This window comes from Myotis myotis, unplaced genomic scaffold (assembly GCF_014108235.1).
Source record: "Myotis myotis isolate mMyoMyo1 unplaced genomic scaffold, mMyoMyo1.p scaffold_m19_p_6, whole genome shotgun sequence".
Lineage (NCBI taxonomy): Eukaryota > Metazoa > Chordata > Mammalia > Chiroptera > Vespertilionidae > Myotis > Myotis myotis.
Window position 1 is genome coordinate 29,674,870 of NW_023416368.1, and position 22,805 is coordinate 29,697,674.

Here is a 22,805-nt window from a genome sequence, read left to right on the forward strand (position 1 = left end):
ATTGTTTCTATACTTCAAGTAGAACACCACTACTTATGTATGAACTATTTCCAGTAATAAACTATAGCTCTCAAATGAAATAAGAACATTTTTGATGAATGAAAACAGTAGTTCTTAGTTCATCTTGAGTGCAGTGTTGTTTTCAAACTAGATCATGGAAAATTTCAAGGGCAAGCACTTTGGTGAACTTTCTAGGCCCAACCACTTCCCTTCCAGTGATCGGCAAACTCATTAGTCAACAGAGCCAAATACCAACAGTACTTCTTCAAAATAGACTCGCCCAGGCCGAAACCCGACTTCTGTGCATGGGCCATGAAGTTTCAATCGCACTATACGTGCACGGCCAAGTGGTATTTTGTGGAAGAGCCACACTCAAGGGGCCAAAGAGCCGCATGTGGCTCGTGAGCCGCAGTTTGCCGACCACGGTCTTAGGCCCCTGTGAAGTTATCCAGCACCAATCAACTCCGGGCTTTTCATCGCAGCTACTGTGATCACCCTCAGCTACAGCAAAGACTATGTACTCAGGTACTTTTTTGTTTTGGTTGCAGCAATAGGAAATGCCTTTGCAGTTCTTAGCAATCCGGACAAGAGACTCCGCTATGATGAATATGGAGATGAGCAAGTGACTTTCACTGCCCCTCGAGCCAGATCTTATCATTATTACAGGGACTTTGAAGCTGACATCACTCCAGAAGAGTTGTTCAATGTCTTCTTTGGAGGACAATTTCCTACAGGTCAGTATCCCAAAATTATCCTGAAAAAATTTATATATCAGCAAGCTCCTGTTTGAGGATCTGAATAGAGGGACATGATATGATGAAAACAGCAGGAATTTGGAATCAGGTGAACTGGGATTTGAGTCAAGTCTCTAGCCTCCAACTGTGCATGAGTTTGACCAAATCCCTTAGTCTCTCTTATCCTGTTTCATCACCTGAAAAATGGAGTTAGTAATACCTACCTCATAGGGCTGCTGTGAGGATTAGATATTTCTAAGTGCTTTATGAATAAGTAACAATATACCATTTGTTCTTGTTATTATTATTGCAAAATAGCAGCTATATAAAGATAAAAGTTAGAAAAGTACCCCTAGAGAGTTGGAAATTGGTTTAATTAAATGCCCAGGAAGTAAGATGAATTTTATGAGTTGCTATTAAAGATTCTGATATTGGTCAAGGAAGCAAGCATAAGCGTGTCGGACAAGACCCATGGCCCAGATGCTCTTTCTTTACTCCCCTTTTGGAGTCCTCTCACTCACTGGTTATAGAGGACTATTTAAATAAAGGCAGGAGAGCTAAGCACATTCCATCTCCAGCTGGTTCACTTGGCTTGCCTACGGTCTTATTTTTCTACTGGGCAAAATGGGACAATACTCTAACCACAGAGGACCTAATTGGGAAGAAGGACCTTGGAAGAGGCAAGGAAGAAGTGTTTGCCATATCCCATACTAAGGGTTTTTCTTCTTTTCCAGGAAATATTCATATGTTTTCAAATGTGACAGATGATACCCACTATTACCGCCGGCGGCACCGACAGGAGAGGGTGCAGAAACGGAAGGAGGAGGAAGAAGATAAACCTCAGGTACGTGGGGAGGATAGGAGAGCTGCTACTCATAAACACTTGTACTGAACGGCCTCTATGGTATCTGATCAGGTATTAGAAGTTTAACCTGAGAATATGCTACTGAAATGTGCTTTAGAAAAGCAGAGGCAATGGTAAGAAGAGCTGGGTAATTGACTCAAAGAGGCCAGAATAGTAACTCTCTTACCTACGCATTCTTTGGTGGCTGGCCCAGGAAACTATTTCCCTTGTGGGGTACTTCAGTCAAGGTTTTCTTGAATGCAGAAGATACAAATTATCAATTTAAGGTAAGGGATCTAGGGAGTTTCATGAAGTTCAAGGGCAGGAAGTGCAGCTATGTCTCATGATAGATGGAAACCGTCTACGGCCATACCACCCTGAACGCGCCCGATCTCGTCTGATAGATGGAAACCAGGCACTGGGGTGCTGTCAGGCACCCACACAACTGTGCTCTCCGTGACTAGTTGGGGCCATATTATCTCCAGTTTTCCCATCTCTTTTCATCTGCTTTGTTCTCTGTAATCAGCCTGGTTTGTCCTACTTCCCTTTGCAAAGGGCCAATCCCCAGTGCCTAAGAGTGACTACCTGGCAGTCACTGGTGATAGTTCTCAACCCCAATTCCTATGGGGTGGGGAATGTGATTATCCTTGCTAGGTTGGATGTCCCCCAGTCTGTTCAGCTGTGACCGGCAACAAAGTTATATAATACTAACACGACCCCATGAGAGTAGCAGTCCGGGCAGACTCACCCAGAAGTGTCTGCTTCATTTGTCTTAGAAAAGGGGAATACAGGAGAATTACTGGGTGTCAATCAGGTTGTGGGTGGGTCTCCTTCAAATTTCTCAGCAGAAAGAACAGAGTTGTTTGGTACGTCTCTGCAAAGTATAGCCTTCCCAAAAAAGCCTTGGGCTTTGGGCAGTGCATTGGTAATTTGTATTTTCTTTGGGAAAAGAATCTTATTTTCTATAAGTTTTATATTGATGAAGAACACTTACACCAAATATATTTTCTTTTTCAGACTACGTATTCTGCATTTATTCAGTTACTTCCAGTTCTTGTGATTGTGATTATATCTGTTATTACTCAGCTGCTAGCTACTAATCCCCCATACAGTCTATTCTACAAATCGTAAGTCAAATATTTATGAATCTTAACAATAATCTGAAAGGTAAAAGACTTGAAGGTTTTTCCTGTATGTTACTAACATTTCATTTCACCTTTTGTTGTAAAAACACAGATTTTGTATTTAAAGGAACAGTTGGATAGTAATAGTGCAAAGATTCTCAAAAATCCTGTAGGCAGTTTCCTGTGTGCTCAGGACATGGATTGTTTTGTTGTACAGCGACATCATCTGGTCAGTTGCAGGACAGCAACAACTGGCTTCTGAAGGACTAATAAAATAACTCCAAGTTCAGATTAAATCCTTATCACACCATGTTAGAAAGGGCCTACTGAGCTTGTGGTAGGATTGCTGGACTCCCCCACCCCCTCCCCACCTGGATCTGGGAACATAGTAACTGAGATCCAGTGATTTTAAATTTAAGAAATTGCAAAAATAGAACATTTATTCATAAGGCTCCATAGTCAACCATAGTATCACATTCTTTTGCTGAAAATGTAGAAAATCATTGTAATTTTGTATCTCATGCAGATTATGAGCTCTCATAGGAATATTTTAATTTCTTCCATTAATTATTTCAATTAATTCAATTTTCAAAGTTAGTCCCCAGAGCATAATCAGCATCAACTGGCAACATGTTAGAAATGCATACTCTTGCCCTAGCCTGTTTTGCTCAGTGGATAGAGCATTAGCCTGCAAACTGAAAGGTCCCAGGTTCGATTCCAGTCAAGGGCACATGCCCAGGTTGTAGACTCAATCCCCAGTGCAACACTTGCAGGAGGCAGCCGATCCATGATTCTCTCTCATCATGGATGTTTCTGTCTCTCTCTCCCTCTTCCTTCCTCTCTGAAATCAATAAAAATATATTTTAAAAAACATAAATGTATTAGAAATGCATACTCTTAGGTTTCACTCCATATCTATGGAATCAGAAACTCTGAGGATGAGAACCTCAGTGTTGTTTCTTTTAATCCTCACCCGAGGATATTTGGATATTTTTTCTATTGATTTCTAGAGAGTAGAAAGGAGGGAGGAGGAGGAGAGAGAGAGAGAGAGAAAGAGAGAGAGAGAGAGAGGGAGAGAGAGAGAGAGAGAGAGATGAGAGAGAGAGACACATAGATTAGTTGCCTCCTGCACGAGCCCCTACTGGGGCTGGGGTATCTGCAATTGAGGTACATGCCCTTGACCAGAAATCAAACTTGCAACCCTTCAAGTCCACATGCTGATGTTCTAACCACTAAGCAAAACTGGCCAGAGCAATAATGTGAGTTTCAACAAGCCTTCCAGATTATCCTGGTCCATATGAATGTTCAAGAATCATTATTTTTAAAAATTAATCATGATAAATTAGTCATTACTTATTATTATAGTTTAGCAGACAAAAATTTTACAAAATGCAGTCCATGAGGCAATACCCAACAGGAAGAGTCTTTTTTTTAATATATTTTTTTATCCTCAGCTGATGACATTTTTTTATTGACTTGAGAGAGAGAGAAACATTGATGTGAGAGAGAAACATTGATCAGTTGCCTCCTGTACACACCCTGACCCAGGATCAAACCTGCAACCTAGGTATTTGCCCTGACCAGAAATCTAAGTGGTAACCTTTTGGTGTATGGGATGACACTCCAACCAACTGAGCTTCCCAGCCAGGGCAATAGGAAGAGTGTTTGTTGATGATCACTATAGACTGAAAGCTATCATTTTTTTTTTTTAAATATATTTTATTGATTTTTTACAGAGAGGAAGGGAGAGAGTTAGAGAGTTAGAAACATCGATGAGAGAGAAACATCGATCAGCTGCCTCCTGCACACCCCCCACTGGGGATGTACCCACAACCAAGGTACATGCCCTTGACCGGAATTGAACCTGGGACCCTTCAGTCCGCAGGCCGACGCTCTATCCACTGAGCCAAACCAGCCAGGGCTGAAAGCTATCATTTTAAGTCAATATCTTCATTTTACAAAGAAGAAATCTGAGACTCAGAGATAAGTCATTACTATTAGATTACAGTGGCCTGATTCCCTCCATTTCCTGCTTGCCATGTTTTTCCATACGCTATTGCTACCTTCTTTCTTGTCAGGTAGTGGGGCAGTCAGAAACCTGCTAACAGCTTCCCAAAGAGAAGTGAGAGAAGTCATGACCTGAGCTCTTAGACATTCGGCAAGATCCTTAAGTAGAGAGAACAAAGGAGAAGGCTGGGGAAAAGTCAGCTATAACTCATTTGAGATAGAATTTGTCCAGTTTGAATAAAATCAACTTGCATTTTGCACATTGCTGTCACATTGTTTTCATTGGAATTTGAGTTCCCTTCTATACTTCTTTATGGTTAGAATTTAGTTAACCCAGACCTGTCAATGTTTCTAAGCACCAAATACCATTGAATATCTTAGACCACAGAGAGTTAGCCCAGAAGCATCATTAAAATTTTTTTCTTAGTTTTTTGCAGTTCTCACTTAGCAGCTATGTGTGTACATTTTATTTTGTCCTAAAGATTGATGCTAGGTGGGTGTAATCTATCTGGTTATTTATAAACTAGCGGTCCAGTGCACAAATTCATGCACCAGTGGGGTCCCTCGGCCTGGCCTGCGGGATTGGGCCAAAACTGGCTCTCCGACATCCCCCAAGGGGTCCCGGATTGTGAGAAGGCGCAGGCTAGGCTGAGGGACTCCCACCCGTGCATGATCAGAGCCGGAGAAGGATGCGGGAGGGCTCCAGGGCATGTCCGGCCTGTCTTGCTCAGACCCGAGCAGCAAGCTAACCTACCGGTAGGAGCATCTACCCCAGCTGGTCAACCGGTCGACTGTCTGCCCCTTGGTGGTCAGTGCACATCATAGCAAGCAGTTGAGTGGCCTCAGCATATCATTAGCATATTATGCTTTGATTGGTTGAATGGATGACTGGACACTTAGCATATTAGGCTTTTATTATATAGGATAGTGTACTGTAACAATCAGTTTATTCAACCAACATTTACCAATAGCCTGCTCTGTGCCCGGTACCATGCTAGGTCCTACACAATATCCAAATTGTTTTTTAAGCATTAGCATTCTACTTTTAGCATAGAAAGCAATATAAGAGGTGGCTTCTTTAAGAGAATAAAGTAACTATGCTGAGGTGAATCCACAGTGTGAACATGCTCATAGAGTAGCAATAATGACAACATTACAGTTACTGCTTTGCTAGGGAAGTTACAAATGCTAGGTGCATTAGACAATGACACCTTACGTCTGCCCTATGAAGAGGTAATTGTGACCATGGTACCTGTGAGGCCAGTGATGAGTAATGCCGGGGTCCAACCCCAGCAGGTCCAGGGGTCCCCAAAGGTGTGGATGGAGTCGGCAAAGAAGGAATGACACAGAGACAGCGTTCAGTTGATCAGCAGCCTAGCCAGGATCTCTAGCCAGGATCTCCAGCCAAGTTCTGGTCTGGATCTCCAGCGAAGTTCTGCTTAGGATCTCCAGCCAGGTTCTGTATCCATGTTGTCTTTCTAGGTTCTCCAGCCAGGTTCTCCAGGTTCTCCAGCCAGGTTCTGTAGCCAAGTTCCCTCGCTAGGTTCTCCAGCCAGGTTCTGTCCAGGTTCTCCAGCCAGGTTCAGTTACCAGGTTCTAGTCAGGTTCTCTTGCCAATTTCTGTAGTCAGGTTCAGTCCAGGATCTTTTGCCATGTTCTCTCGCTAGGTTCTGTCTCTAGGCTCTGAGGCCAGTTTCTGTCCAGGAACTTTTGCCATGTTCTCTCCAGCGAAGATCTTCTGTCTCTAGAGAACGTTCTGTGTAGGTTCTGTGCCTAGGTTCCGTCTCTCTTCGTTCTGTCTTGTTACATCTGTATTTATACCAGTTGATTCAATCCTATCAATCTCTATTACAAAGGTTAGGGCGTTTCTTATCTCCATTCCAGGGAGTAAAGATTATGTAGCTTAAGCATGATTGTTCGTAGTTAAAGTGATTAATTACCCACCTGGCACTTAGTTAAGAGGTTTTATTCCCTCCCTAACTTCAGGGGAAAATCCCTACCTGGGGAAACAACCTTTCTCAGAGACCTTGGTTAAAACACATAGTGCCAAGAAGGTGAGCAAACATATTAAGAACAGTATGCCATATATGCCAGGTCCCTTGAAACAGCAAGCATGGACCGGCTCCCGGCAGAGTAATATTGCTAAATATAACAAGTTTACCTGAGCCTCTCTCTCTCCATATTTCAGGGCCATGGGCTATACCATTTCTAGAGAAACCCAGAACCTGCAGGTGCCTTACTTTGTGGATAAAAACTTTGACAAGGTCTACAGGGGAGCATCTCTGCGTGAACTGGAGAAGACGATAGAGAAGGATTACATTGATTACATCCAGACGAGTTGTTGGAAGGAGAAACAACAAAGTAAGATACTCTAAAAGGGGCTTTAGCTGGTGCTTCCAACTTAAGGCATCCCCAGCTTCCTGATCCCTCCTCTCCTTGTTTGGGTCGCACATACTTATACCGTATGAACAGAAAGAGGACAGAGGCCCATTCAGGATACTATAAAAAAGGGGACACATGTAGCCAGAACTTGGAAATCTTAGTTGCCTTTTTGTTTTTCTGCCTCTGAGTCTCTCTCTCTCTCTGCCCACCTGCCCATTCTCCTCTCTCTGCCAACTGCCCTCTTTTGCTTCCTCGAGCTCTCCTCCTTCATAACCTTATCTTGCCAGGGTCAGTCTTCCAACTTCTCTAGCCGCGCCCCCCCCCCCCCCCCCGCCCCGTCATTGGCCCCTTTCTACATCACAAGCTTCCTCTGGAAGTTCTCTTTGCTACCTAGTTTGGTCCAATTTCCTAATTCCACATTCCCTAGAGGGAAATCTGTCTGATCCAACCTAACTTTATTTTTCTTTCTAAAGAATAGTTTATTGATTTTTCAAGAGAGAGGAAGGGAGAGGGAAAGGGAGGGAGAGAGAGAGAGAAACATTGATGTGAGAATGCAACATCCATCGGCTGTCTCCTGCACGCCCCCTACCAGAGCTAGAGCCCAACCCAGGCATGTGCCCTTGAACCCGAAACCTCCTGGTGCCTGGGACAATGCCCAACAACTTCGGCCAGGTCCAGCCTACTTTTTGAGCCAAACCAAAGGTTTGCAGGCTGTTGGTATTGAGTCACATGCCCCCTCCCTTCCCCTCCTGTCAGCTTAGGCTACACAGAACAAAAGGGACCCTCCCTGGGTCTGCCCCTTCACTATGGGTGAGTCTGAGAAGGCCTTCTACTCTGTTTCCCTCTCTGAAGACAGTTTGGGTAACAGTGTCTGCCACTTGGCTTTCAATTCCAGTGAGTATTGATGGGGAGTGCTGGTAGCAAGAGTAGCTCTGTCTCTCAGCCAGCATGTTCACTTTTTATCCCACTTGAATTCCACATACACACAAACTCACACACACATGCACATGTACACATATACCATTAGTAACTATTTATTATAAAACTTGGCTTTGGTTAATTTTTTAAAAGCGAGCTCTAACTCATTTTTTAAAAACTTATACTGGGTATTATTAAACATCTAAAAGTGTCTGATAAAATTAGCTCTTCAGTCATAGTGCTGCTAAGCCCTTGCTGACCCATCATGCATCCCAGCCCCACCCCCAAGTTAATCTCTCCTTCCTGTGTGTTCTTAAAGCACTCTGCTCGTCCTATTAGCAGAGTACTGCCCTCATACTGTTAGTGTTCCGTAGGTACAGGGCAGTCTCCGTGCTGGACTATGGGCTCTCTGAGGACAAGAACCATGTCTTAATAATTTTGTGTCTCAGGCACCTGGCCCTTGTTTCAGAACAGGTGCTCAACAAGTGTCTTTTGAAGAGAAGATTCTCAGAACTGGAAAACAATGAAAATGCTGAGGCTTAGGAATCACAGAACAGGGCTAGTGTCCAAACCCTAGCCCTTAGGGACCTTGTCTCTGCCCCCTACAAGCAACTAAACTCTCAGGTACATTAGGAGCATGGTAGGCAATGGCTCCAGGGTGCAAGGGGGAAGTAAGCAGGAGGAGGAAGTTGTTTTTTTATTGAAAAGTCTGAGGGTTCATAAAGTACCCGACCTCATGTTAAACTAGGTTTTGCAAGTTTTTAAAAATCAGAAAAGAAATTGGAGCAAGATAAAGGCCTTAGACCAGTGGTTCTCAACCTGTGGGTCGCGACCCCTTTGGGGGTCGAACGACCCTTTCACAGGGGTCACCTAAATACATCCTGCATATCAGATATTTACATTACCATTCATAACAGTAGCAAAATTACAGTTATGAAGTAGCAACGAAAATAATGTTATGGTTGGGGGTCACCACAACATAAGGAACTGTATTAAAGGGTCGCGGCATGAGGAAGGTTGAGAACCACTGCCTTAGACTAAAAGGCCATATATTTGTGGATCCAAATCATGGGAAGGCCATAGTGTGTGTCCTGAAAGTTCCCCATTGTTTTGGGCCCTGGGAGGGTTTGGAATTTGTTGCTTTCTACAAGAACTAGATGCAAATCTGCATTTCACATTGTTCAGACACACACCTACCCACACACATACCCCAACGGAAACTATGCAAAGAGCTTATAATAAGGATTGCACCTATAATAAGGTGGCTTCTAGGCTTTTGTCCTCATCCCCATGAGGCCTAGTTTCGGGGCTTTTGCAGTCTCCAGATATAAATAAAAATCCAGTGAGTAAACATGATGCGTGTACCCACAAGTTCTAAATGGGGTTATCAGCACACATCCCTTAAAAATCTATTTCTGGTATTTAAGGATGATGATGGTTGTCCGCAGCCTCCACACAACCCAAGTGCCATTTGAGAACCAGCAGCATCTGCCCTCCGGTTCCAGCAGCAAGTGCAGCCAACAAGGTTAAATTTAGCACTTGGAGGTTGTAAAAATAAACCCACTTGAGAACAAAGTTCACTCTTGGCAAAATACTGAGTGGAAACTGTTTTTAGCAAAGTTAGCCATTATCTTTTTAAATCTTTTGTTCATGTCTTTTCTCTCCTTTCCCTGAGAATGCTTAATCTGAATGAACTTCTGAGTAATCCTTTAATATTAATACAATTGCTGTTTTCTCCTTCACAGCTGCAACTAGATAATAAACCTGATGCCAGGGGAAGTGGCCATGCCACTGGCCTGGGATGGACAAAAGTGATAGGCAGGAACTGCCTGAACTGATCTGAGATCCTCTCCAGGCCCTGGAGAGGGTAGTAGAGTGGGTAGAAGCTTAGGCTTTGAAATGGGGATAAATGAACTTCTTCCTAGAGAGTGTCTATGGATAATAGAAGATGATATGGGCGTAACGCTTACCATGGTGGTGGAGCCCAGGCCTTGCTAGACTGGATGCAGCACTGTCTCATGGGGCCTGCTCATAGTGTGGCTGAATCTTCCAACTGTCAAGATTCTGATCTGAGCTTTTGGGCAGAGTACTCCTGGGAGAGGTTCTGGGACTTGCTTCTCTTGGCAATTTGCCTGAGTCAGTTTACCTTGAAGACTCAAAGCTCTGTCCATCAATTACACTGGCATTGAGGGCAAGGGAAATATTTTGCAAAGAATAAAAGATGTTCTCTTAATCCTGTCCCTCCCAAAGATTTTTTTTTTCTCTTAGAAGTTATTGAATATTAACAGAACTTGTAAAAAGTAACATATTATTTGAGTTGACCTTTTTCTCATTGAAGGGCAAAGGATTCACTGACAGTTTGGAGAGAAGTTTCTCTAAGCATGGTGGCCGAGGTGTGGGACATGGTTCCTTAAAACACTGACTTGTGCAAGGTCATTGCTCTGGAGCAGGGGTCTCAAGCTCTAGATCAGTGATGGCGAACCTATGACAAGCGTGTCAGAGGTGACACGCGAACTCATTTTTTTGGTTGATTTTTCTTTGTTAAATGGCATTTAAATATATAAAATAAATATCAAAAATATAAATCTTTGTTTTACTATGGTTTCAAATATCAAAAAATTTCTATATGTGACACGGCACCAGTGTTAAGTTAGGGTTTTTCAAAATGCTGACACGCCGAGCTCCAAAGGTTCGCCATCACTGCCCTAGAAGCATTGAAACCCAGTTTCAGTGAACTTTACAAGAAGTAATGTGGCTTTTTGAGAAAGGCATCCATATATGTGCAGCTATCTTTCCCAGCTTGCTACCGTGGTCTTCAATGTAGAAAATAGTGACAATCACTAGCCTTCATGTTTTCTGGAGCGAGATTTCAGGAATGAGGCATTCAGATAAGCTTGGTAAGCAAAAAATCTAAGGCAATAAAAACAATGAAAGGATGAGAAGAATAAAACACCCCACGACAATCATTTAAAGGAAGAGCAGAGCCACAGAATATGCTCCGTACACTGATGTAACTGTGATTCCAGAGAACCAAGGGAAAGACTGACTTTATAGAGGCCTCCTGACCAGCTCCCCACGTGCCAGAGGAGCCCGGGAAACAGAGTCAGTGCTGCACTCTGGGCAGCACCTAAGGGCAGAGGGCTTTCCCTTGGGCGCAGCACATGATCCTCCATGAAGCCCCATCACCTGCAACGATGACGGTGCCAAGGCCAGCTCTGGCCAGCAGGCACTGCAGGCACTCGCACCAAGGGAAGGGAGCACATTGTTCTGAAGCCTGGGAGACCTGCTGTTTGCCAAGCAACTGCTGGGCTAGGGCCCAGACTCTGAGCCCTCATTGTAGAGGAAGGGTTTTCATGCATATCCACCCCTCACCCTGGAGTCCTGCACTTAATCTGCACTCTGGGCCTTACTTGGTGTAAATAGAATCATTGTGAGCAGAAATGCCAGACAGTGTTTTGTGTTGATAGAAGCTTATTCAGAAACCAATGCCCATTGTTCCCCCTGTCTAAGTATTAATTCCTGTGTCCCAGGCAGCTCGCTGATTAATGACAGGTGCCTCTGGTTCCACCAAGAAAAACAAAACCTGTCGGCAAGATGATTAAGAATGGATAGCACATCTCCAAATGATTAAAATAGCGTTTTCACAAGTACGGCCATTGAAACATTGAGTAGCTGCCTACTGTTGGAGGCTTTCAGAAGCCACACAGCCCATCCAAGCATGCATCCTGTTAAAACATGTCTCTGGAGGTGCTTGTCAGGCCTTCCCTCCTAATATTGTCTCTGAAACTTTACAAAAGAATAAAAAGTAGAGGCAGCCAACCATGTTGAGTTGGGGAAGACAGCAGATTATATTCTGGTTAAAAATAGAATGACCTTCTCCCACCATTAAGAGAAAATGAAATTCCTTTAGTCAAGGAGACAAAGGTCACCGGATCCAGATGATTTCACTTTTAAAAGGGCCCAGCTGCCTCTGGCCTTTGAATCAGGGACTCCGCATGTGGCGAGGGAATGAAGAAATCCTCCAGCAACCTGGCCTTCTATAGGAGGCTTACCCACCGGAAGTAGGCTGCCTCAGTTGGTGTGTGTGAATTATGATCCAGCAATGCAAGGGAAAGAATGAAGCAGCTGTCTTTGTTTCAGATGACAGGAACAGGCGATCGGACTCCATTCTCTCCCAACTGCCATCTGAATACCATTTGTAGGAAGACCGTGAAAAAGAGTCTCCTCTTACTGCACACGTACAGGCTTCCCAACTCTGGTGCCAAATGTTCTATTGATAAGAACTAAGTCTGGTACTTTTATAACGGAGCACAGATACCGTAGCACTCCAGGACCACAGGTGTCCTTTAATCCTTAGCACCTGGTGTAGTATAGTTGCCTGGTACTCTGTCTTGAATAAATGCCTGTTTCTTAAATATAATTGAAAGAGAAAGTATTAAATAAAGTAAAAGAAGCTTTGATTCCAGAAATACTGAAATGCAGCAAAGGACCTCAAGTTCTTTGATGAATTGGTTTCTCTTTTATCTTTCAGAGTCCGAGCTGACCAATTTGGCCGGATTATACAGAGATGAACGATTGAAAGAGAAAGCAGAGTCGCTGAAACTTGAAAACTGTGAAAAACTTTCCAAACTCATTGGCCTACGCAGAGGTGGCTGAGAGGATGATAGTCCTATGCAGGGTCGGGGTTTTGCTACTTGTTACTACTTATGTTCCTAATTCCATTTTATAATACAAAACTAGGATGATGAACATTTTACAATTTGCTAACTTTATTTGGTGGGCTGAGTTGAAGGTGCTTGCGCATGGAGCCAGACTGGTCATCACAGAATCCCTTCCTGGGGATTGGCTCCAGGGGCCAGGAACAGCTCATCTGAGTTGAATTAATGACAAAGTGTTGGATTCAGCCCCCCTGCTCCACACCTGCCCTGCCTCTAGGAATGCAAGTCAGGGCATCCCAGAGCAGATTCATGTTTTCTTCTTTTTTCTCCTCTTCGCTAACCACTCATTCCTAGGCAGAGCCAAAGCAGCTTAATATTAGTTGTTTGCAAAGTGCACCAAAAATTAGACCTCTCCCTTCATGAGAGTCTCCCCCAGGATTCAGCCTTTGGAACATACTCCTTCTCATATTTCCACTTTCTAAGGGGAATGTGGAGAAATGTAAACTATTGTAGCCAATAGTTTCCTATTTGCCCAATCTCTATTCAGAGTTACTAGCAAAATGCCTGATCTGAGTTTTTTACTTCCTTAATTGTCTCTCTTGCAGAGGGACCAGAAATTAAAAGCTATTGAGTGAAACAGCTCAATGGAAGCAGGGGCCAGGGATGAAGGTAAAATGTAACCTTAGTCTCAGCTTCTCGCTGAAAGTTCCCTAGTCCACAATAGAACCCAGAGAATGTTCTTTTTGCCATTTCCCCTTGTAGCATCACAGGAACTGAGTCCCTACACCCCAGAGGTGTAGTGGTCAGACTAAGAAGAAGCACTGCCAGCTAACTGGGCTATTTGCTCAAGCCTAGAGATAGAGGGGAGAGACCTTTCCATGGCTCTGGGGATCTGGTGTTGGCTCCAGCGGTCACTTTGTCTGATCCTATAGTTTGTGATATGAGAGGCTTTTTCATGTAGTCAACGTTGACTGAGTGCCTGGGATGAAGCAAGGGCTCTCAATGCATTTTCCTACTTTAGCCTCCTCACAGCTCTGTGAAGTGGACATGTTATCCCTGTTTTTATGAATGAGAATATTGCCCCGGAGAGGATGAAAGGTTAACCCGAGTCACATAAGTGGTAATGGCAGAGCTAGACGGAGGTCTGATTATCAAGTAGAAAGTGTGAGATCATCCCCATTTCTCAGGTCATTCTAGCCAGATTGGTAAAGCTGAATCTTTCCCAAAGATGCCCCTGCCCCCTCCCCTCTGACCCCGTATCCTTTCTGTGGCAGCCCATCATCCATTCAGGACACCTTTCCCCCTGGTCTTTAGGAACCAAGACTCCATACCAACTTTGTATACAAAACAAAAGGTCCCTCAGAGGCAGGCAGCCCTTTCCACAGGTGACAAAGAAGGAATAAGTTGCTTCCTGGGCTTGTAGTTCCAGACTTCCTGCTGAGCCAAGCTACCTGAGCTGCCTAGATTATTATGAATCTGAACCTGGAAGAATCAGTAAGTGACTGTGGTCTACACTCATATTTTCTCCAGGATGGAAGAAAAATTCCTGTTGGAAGGAGATTCTGCATGAAAACTGATTTCCAGAGTGGAGTTTCTCCTTTCAGATGCTCGGTCATGATTCAGACAGATGTGTCTGGCACGGTTCAACATGTGGACATTCCACAGGGTCAGGAGATGCCTCCAGAGGTAAAGAGTGGGGCTTTAGTGGCTGGTAGAGGACAACTGCTCAGCTGTGGGGAGGAGGAGCAGCTCCAGATATAGCCAGATTTTGCTGCCCAACTATGTCTATCCTCCTGGATTTGGGAGGCTTTCTTGTCTCCCTCTGAGTGACAGAGGAGATTTACACAGTAAAATGTGCCTGTGCGGCAAACAGGCTTATAGAACATTTTCCTGTGCACACCAAAATCAACGCTCTCCTCTCAGCCCCAACCCCTGCTAGAAAATGGGCCATAAATTAAACTGACTTGACAGGTTAGATGAACCTACTGTAGTTGCCCCTGAAGAGTGTGGCCACACGTTTTATAGATTTCATGGCAGACATTAGTTATCTGTGATGATACTAAATAGAGGCAATACTAAACTCCAATAAATGTCAGACCTATTGTCTGTCTTTATAGAACTGATGGTACTATTTAATTTATTACCTAGGAGACCACAACACTCACATGTGGTTTTCCTCAAGATAATATTTTCATTTGGTTGAAGGATAATTTATCTATTTGTTACAGTCCAGAATATTGTTAAACTAAAATTTCCTGGGTTACACTTTAGATGGGTTGTCTACATGGTGGTAATCATAAGGATTTTCCTCTAGCCTACATCCTTTGGAAGGTTTCCTAGTCATATATAAGCTCTTTAGGTAAGGCTTATTCTTGCTGTCAGAACTTGGTGTGCAGCGCTAGTCCATGTCTATGAGCATTAGAACAGCTTGAAGATGTGTAATGGGAGAAGGGCTAAGAAATAAGGCTTGAGGCTCAAGCAAAAATGGAAACTCTCATCATTAGAATGATAGTGCTCTTTGCACTGCATGATCAGCAGTGAGGAGGGGAGCGTGAAAATCCTCACACCAAAGGACACTACAGCTTGAAGGAATCCATGACCCCTGATTAGCAACCCTGGGGTTCATCTGCTCAAACCAGAAAATGTCTGAACTTCCTTATCAGCTCCAGGCCTCACAGATTGGAAGAAGTGACCAGTAAAAAATGCAATTGCTATGCTTTCTGTTGGAAACTATTAAAAATTACACTGAACTCCAAACCCCACTGGAACATGAGATCCAGCAGCCTAGCCAAGCTTGTGTTATTCTCATTTCATCCTCACACTCAGGACAGGCCTTGTGGGGAGGCACTATTGGGATTCTAGAAGCTTTCTGTTACAACTGGCCACACATGCAAGTAGTCTCTGCATGCATGATCCTCACAGGAGCTAGCACTTAATCAGTATTTATTTTGGATTCATTTAAGGCATAAACTTAGTATCCTAATACACTTGTTTTTGGAAAGGGCCAAGTTATTGTACATCTTAATTTTTGAGCCTGCGTTGTTGATACCTCGTGCAATGACCACCAAGTAACTATATACCCATGTGTTAGATATTAATTACATCATTTGCATCCCATTCAGTATTTGGAATTAAAGATGTGAATGTTCTGTGACCAGAGCCAGGTTTGATACAGATGGAATCAGCTCCGGTGGAGTCCTGAGAAATCTGGTCACCTGCTCTACTGCATCTGAATTAATTGTATTTTAACACAGAAATTAAATGATTTTATATATAAAAAAGGCTTTGTTTTTCCTTTGTTGTTTTTTAAATTTTTTAAATATATTTTTTATTAATTTCAGAGAGAAAGGGAAAGGAAGAGAGAGATAGAAACATCAATGATGAGAGAGAATCATTGATTGGTTGCCTCCTGAACGTCCCCTACTGGGGATCGAGCCTGCAACCCGGGCATATGCCCTTGACCGGAATCGAACCTGGGACCCTTCAGTCCGCAAGCTGATGCTCTATCCACTGAGCCAAACTGTCTAGGGCGAGGGAGATCTTTTCAAAGCATAAATTATGTCACCCTCTTGTTTAAAATATTTCAGTAGTTTTCTTTTGCCCCCAGAATAAAAATTACCAAAGTCCTTAGCATGGCCTAATGCTTAATAAGATTCTACCAAGTTTCTGACCTCTATCCCTGCTTGCCCTATACATCTTTTTCTTTTTCTGCCATACGAGCCTTTTAATTATACCACTCTGCCAACCCCTCTGGCCCTAGGAACTTTGTGTATTCTGTTCCCTCTTTCTGGAACCCTTTCCCACTCCCCGGGCTCTCCCCTCTTTGCTAAGAGCCACCTGGTTATCTTACTAGGTTTCAGCTCAAAAATCACTTCCTCACAGAAGCTTTCCCTGTACCCCAGATTGGGCTAAATCTTTAAAAATATTCTCATTCCTCTCTTTCTCAGCACCTGTCATAACTCTGGTGCTATTTATTTGAATAACGACTTACTTTGAGATGTGAGTGTTTATTATTGTCCGTCTCCCCCACTAGACTAAGTTTCAGTCTAATTTTATCTGAGCTGAACCCTGACCGGAATGACACATCATCTGTTAGGACTTCCTCTGAAAGTGCAGCCCAAGTTAAAACTCCTCCCATCAAAAGGTGGGATGTGTCCCCTCTCCTTGAAGCTGGACTCTGTGGCTTATTTACCAATAGAAAGCAGCAGAAAGGACACGATGCCGCTTTTCGGGGGGCCCAGGACTTAAGAAACTGGCATCTTCCATTTCCTGACACTTTGGATACTTTCTCTTGAACCCAGTCAACATGCTAGGAGAAAGCCCAAGCAGCCAATGGAGAGGAACAAGACCCTCAGCCTCAGATGAGCTCCCGACTGACAGCACCAATTTGCCAATTATGTGAGGGAGCCGTGAATCATGGTGGTGGAACTTCTAGCCTCCCTCTCTCTCCCAACAGCTGATACTACATGGAGCAGAGAGGAGCTTTCACTATTGAACTCTGCCCAAATTGACGATTCCTGAGCAAAATAAATTTTTTAAGGTATAAATGTAGGGTGGTGTGTTATACAGCAATAGATAACCAGGAAATCAACCAGGATGACAACACTATGCAGAAAGCCACCCTTCCTGGGGCAGGATCACAGAGCTGTTTGTGGTGTCATGTCATCCTGAGCCCCACTGAGCCCTGGTTGGCCAGGAGCTCATAGAGTTTGGTGACATAGAGAGTGGGAGTCTGTGGCAGCCCCAGCCAAGTTGACCATCCCGCAGTCGATGCTGGTGCGCAGGGTGCAGACCTGGATCCCGTGTTGTCTCTTGCCCAGGGAACTGGCTGCTGGAGCCTGCTGCGCTCCGGGATTTTGGCCCAAGTGTACAAGGCAATCTGTTCCAGCTGGTTGAGGTCAATGGTGAGTGGCAAGAGTTATCGAGCAGCACCTCATGAAAAACCCGACAGAAGGGACACAGTTCAAAGGGAAGATTCAGGGATCCCTGCCCCAGAGGAATGTGCAGCTTTGTTCAGGGTGATTCAGATGAACATTCACATTTGATAAAGTTACAAGAAGGCTCTGTGCTGAGGCACACAACCTATATATACAGCATCCTCTAGGCCAGTGGTTCTCAACCTTCTGGCCCTTTAAATACAGTTCCTCATGTTGTGACCCAACCATAAAATTGTTTTTGTTGCTACTTCATAACTGTAATGTTGCTACTGTTATGAATCGTAATGTAAATATCTGATATGCAGGATGGTCTTAGGCGACCCCTGTGAAAGGGTTGTTCGACCGCCAAAGGGGTCGCGACCCACAGGTTGAGAACCGCTGCTCTAGTTCCACACTGTTCAATACAGTAGCTACCAGCCATATAAGGCTATTTAAATGTAAATTTCACTAATTAATTTTTTTAATTTAAAAAGTAATTCCTCAGTCACATGAGCCATATTTCAAGGGTTGAACAGCCCACCTGTGGCCTGCGGCTGCAGTACTGGACAGGGCCGATGAACATTTCCATCAATAGAAGTCCTATTGAACTGTACTGTTCTGGGCCCTTTTCAGATCAGCCCACAGAAATAGCCTTGCCCTCAAGGATATGAGAACAGACATGAAAAAGAAGGAAAGGACCCTTTCCCCAGCTGCCACTAAGGTGCTTGGTTCTTCTGAGGAAGGTAAGGCCGCCTTGCGGTGAGGCCCTCACTTCATCCGGGGACTAGCACCGCTCCCGGCAGCACTTGCCCAGCACTCATCCTCACCATGGCCTCTGTCTCGGAGCTCGCCTGCATCTACTCGGCCCTGATCCTTGATGGAGGATAAGATCAATGCCCTCATTAAAGCAGCTGGTGTAAATGTTGAGCCTTTCTGGCCAGGCTTATTTGCAAAGGCTCTGGCCAATGTCAAAATTGGGAGTCTCATCTGCAATGTAGGGGCTGGGGGACCTGCCCCTGCAGCTAGTGCTGCACCAGCAGGAGGTCCTGCTCCCTCCACTGCTGCTGCTCCAGCTGAGGAGAAGAAAGTGGAAGCAAAGAAAGAAGAATCAGAGAAACTAAGATGGCGGCATAGATAAACACAGGGAAATTGCTGCCTCCCACAACAATTGAAAAATCTTCTAGGAACACAAAACGGACATCATCCAGAACTACAGGAAGGCTGGCTGAGTGTAAATTCTACAACTAGAAGGAAAGAAAAGCACACTGAGAGCCAGAGGAGCTGCGGAAGTAAAGTGCAGAGGTACGGGGGCTCGCGCGCGCGGAAAGGGGCTGGCACCTGAGGACGCGGCTGTCTTTTTGAACCCGGAGGGAGTCACAAGCTCCCGACGGCTCTGAACTCCGGTTCCGGGAAGTCTCTGGGGACCCAGGACTCATATGGGGAGAAACTGGACTGTCTGGCAGCGGGCAAACTTGAGGGCGGCTTTCCCTCAGAGGTGCTTGCAGCCGTTACCGGGACACTGAGACACGCAACTCCTTAGGGCAGGGCTAAGGATCCGCCATAGCTGCTTGCTCCGTCCTTTGATTCCTTGAGACCCCGCCCCACCCAGGCTGCTGCAGAGGCTTTTGCATATGAATGCCCCGGCCCTTTGCAACCTGATAATTACCTAACTGCAGCCGGGCCAGTCAGACCCAGAACTTCCAAGAGATGGCCCAAGGCCCCACAGCGGCTTGCATTGCTTCACAGCTGAGCCTCATCAGGGCACCTCCAAACTCCAAAAAAGGAAGGGGAATCTGCAGTTCTCTTCGTAGCTCCTGCTGTGTAACCTCAGGCAGAGGCTAAATTAGCACCTCCTTAGATCCAAGAGCCAGTGTACCCAGTGGTCAGAGGGGGACCATCCAGATTACAACTCCTCAGATCCATAAGGGACACACTCAGTGTGCAGACTCAGTGAGCACCAAAACCCCACTGAAGCAAGTCTTGCCCCAGAAGGGTGTCTCCAGCACAGAAGTTCTCCCACTGCAGACACAGCTGATTCTCACTGCCAATTGGCCTGGAGGTCAATTCCTCCCAGTGATCCTACAACAACCAAGGCATAACTACAACAAGACTGTGCACAAAGCCCACAAGGGGGTGCACCAAGAGTGTCCACCTCAGGTAACTGGGGAGGCTGAGACACTGGGCCCTACAGCACACCTAGCACACAAAGCCACTCTATCAACACAGGGAAGCAGCCAAAATGCGGAGACAAAGAAACAGGTCACAAATGGCAGAAATGGAGGAAAGCAAACGACTGGATATAGAGTTCAAGGCCACGTTTATAAGGTTTTTCAAGAATTTTATGGGAACCGCCGATAAATTTAGTGAGTCCCTCAATAAGTATAGTGAGACCCTGGAGGACATGAAAAAGGACCAACTAGAAATTAAGCATACACTGGCTGAAATAAAGAATAATTTACAGAGATCCAACAGCAGACAAGAGGATCCCAAGAATCAAGTCAAAGATTTGAAATACAAAGAAACAAAAAATACCCAACCGAAAAAGAAAAAAGAAAAGAGATTCCAAAAATATGAAGATAGTGTAAGGAGCCTCTGGGACAACTTCAAGCGTACCAACATCAGAATTATAGGGGTACCAGAAGAAGAGAGAGGGCAAGATATTGAAAACCTATTTGAAGAAATAATGACAAAAAACTTCCCCTACCTGGTGAAAGAAATAGACTTACAAGTCCAGGAAGCGCAGAGAACCCCAAACAAAAGGAATCCAAAGAGGACCACACCAAGACACATCATAATTAAAATGCCAAGAGCAAAAGACAAAGAGAGAATCTTAAAAGCAGCAAGAGAAAGACAGTCAGTTACCTACAAGGGAGTACCCATACGACTGTCAGCTGATTTCTCAACAGAAACCATGCAGGCCAGAAGAGACTGGCAAGAAATATTCAAAGTGATGAATAGCATGAACCTGCAACCAAGATTACTTTATCCAGCAAAGCTATCATTCAGAATAGAAGGTCAGATAAAGAGCTTCACACGGATAAGAAAAAGCTAAAGGAGTTCATCACCACCAAACCAGCATTATATGAAATGCTGAAAGGTATTCTTTAAGAAGAGGAGGAAGAAAAAGGAACTCTTACCATTTGCCACAGCATGGATGGAACTGGAGAGCGGATAAATACCACATGATCTCACTCATTTGTGGAATATAATGAACAACATAAACTGATGAACAAGGACTGATCCAGAGATGGAGAGGCATTGATTGGACTGTCGGGCCTTGGAGGGAAGGTAGGGGAGGGTGGGGGTAAGGGGGAAAGATCAACCAAAGGACTTACATGCAAGCATATAGGCCTAACCAATGGACACGGACAACGGGGGGGTGAGGGCATGGGGGGGGGGGGGGTAGAGGGTAACGTGGGGACAAGGACACATATGTAATATCTTAATCAATAAAAAATATATTAAAAAAAAAAAGATCAACAAACAAGTTTTCCTACAATGGAGAGTGAAGCAACCTAGAATAATGATAACATTGGGTGAGGACTCACTGTGTATCAGTCACTATTCTTAGTTCTACCCAACATATATCTTTAAGTTCTCGTAGGAACTCAATAAAGTACAATTATAATCTTCACTCCAGAGAGAAAACAGGGGCTCAAAGTAGTTGAATATTTTGCCTAAGGCCAAACAGTAAGTTATACAGCCAAGAATGTTAGACCAAAGAGGTCTAACATTAGGTCCAAAACTAATTATTATGCTAGAGTGGAAGGGAAGGAGAGGGGAAAAGCAAGGGAAATTATGACTTCTGAAAGTTTTTTTTCTTTTCTGTAGACTTAAAATGTTGTATTAAAGATGTATTTTGCATATATTTAAAAAAAAAAAAAAAAGAAAGAAGAATCTGAAGAGTCTGATGATGACATGGGCTTTGGTCTTTTTGACTAAACTGGCTCTTTTGTAACAGACAATAAAAGCTGACCTCTGTTAAAAAAAAAAAGAAAGAAAGAAAGAAAGAAAGAAAGAAAGAAAGAAAGAAAGAAAGAAAGAAAGAAAGAAAAGGTAAAACAGGGTATCACACCCTGGCCGGGTAGCTCAGTTGGTTAGAACATCCTCCCAATACACAAAGGTTGGGGGTTTGATTCCCAGTCAGGGAACATACAAGAGTCAATCAATGGCCCTGGCCGGTTTGGCTCAGTGGATGGAGCGTCAGCCTGCGGACTCAGGGGTCCCAGGTTCGATTCCAGTCAGGGGCATGTACCTTGGTTGTGGGCACATCCCCAGTGGGAAGTGTGTAGGAGGCAGCTGATGGGTGTTTCTCTCTCATCGATGTTTCTGGCTCTCTATCCCTTCTCCCTTCCTCTCTGTGGAAAATCAATAAAATATATATTTTTTTAAAAAGAGTCAACCAATGAATGCATAAACAAGTGGAACAACAAATTGATGTTTCTCTCTCTCTTCCTCTCTCCAATCAATCAATAATTTTATTTTTATAAAGGGCTATCACTGGGAGACCCATAGGAATGACAAGTTTACCAGGCCACAATAGCTGAAAAAGAGACCCCTAGGTAGTTCTGAGGAGCAACCAGAGTGGCTTACCTAACTTTCAGCTTCCCTTCTTGGACACTGATAACATTTCTTGCAAACTCCTTTTTTGTTGTGAACCCTCACCCGAGGATAATTTTTCCATTGAGTTTTAGAAAGAGTGGAAGGTAAGAAGGGGCAGGGGGAGAGAGAGGAACATCAATGTGACAGAGACAGACCAATTGGTTGCCTCCTGCACGGCCCCCACCAGGCTGGGGATCCCGTAACCCTTCAGTGGGAGGGTCAATGCTCCAACCACTAAGCAACAGCAGCCAGGGCTGCAAACTCCTTGATATAGTCATTCCTGCTTCCACAACTTTAGTATCTATTATGTTCAACAAACATGAATTCTAGAATCAAGCTGCCCACATGAAAACCTTGTACTGAGGCTTAGCAGCTTGGGTGACCTTGGGCAAGTTATTCACTCTCAGGGAACCTGCATTTCCTCACCTGTAAAGTGTGGAAATTAGAACCTACTTCCCAAGGTTATTGTGACGATCACGTGAAATAACACTAATATGGCATAACTGTGCCACGGAATAGTGACTACTCGATAGACATTAGCTCTGATATTCCCCAAGCTTAATCTTACTGGATTTCAAAAAAAAGGGGCGGGGTTGGTGAAGATGTGTGATCACCTTGTC

General features: G+C 44.2%; 1 protein-coding gene and 1 pseudogene across 3 annotated transcripts in view; both read left to right on the plus strand.

Moving 5' to 3' along the window:
* Positions 1–15,948, plus strand: part of DNAJC18 (DnaJ heat shock protein family (Hsp40) member C18) — a 28,463-nt gene extending 12,515 nt beyond the window's left edge. Inside the window, exons 4-9 of one of the 3 annotated variants that reach the window (XR_004968365.1) lie at positions 549–734; positions 1,469–1,578; positions 2,596–2,705; positions 6,898–7,070; positions 12,541–14,353; positions 15,790–15,948. Coding sequence is in view for 2 of the 3 variants with exons in the window: in XM_036314424.1 (XP_036170317.1) it covers positions 549–734; positions 1,469–1,578; positions 2,596–2,705; positions 6,898–7,070; positions 12,541–12,665 (704 nt within the window). In the remaining variant the exon portion in view is untranslated. Of the gene's footprint in view, positions 1–548; positions 735–1,468; positions 1,579–2,595; positions 2,706–6,897; positions 7,071–12,540 lie in introns of all 3 variants that reach the window. The other 2 variants (XM_036314424.1, XM_036314423.1) reach the window with 2 other exon arrangements.
* Positions 15,949–18,014: 2,066 nt separating this feature from the next.
* On the plus strand, positions 18,015–21,543 carry LOC118658879 (annotated as a pseudogene).
* The last annotated feature ends 1,262 nt before the right edge of the window (positions 21,544–22,805 follow it).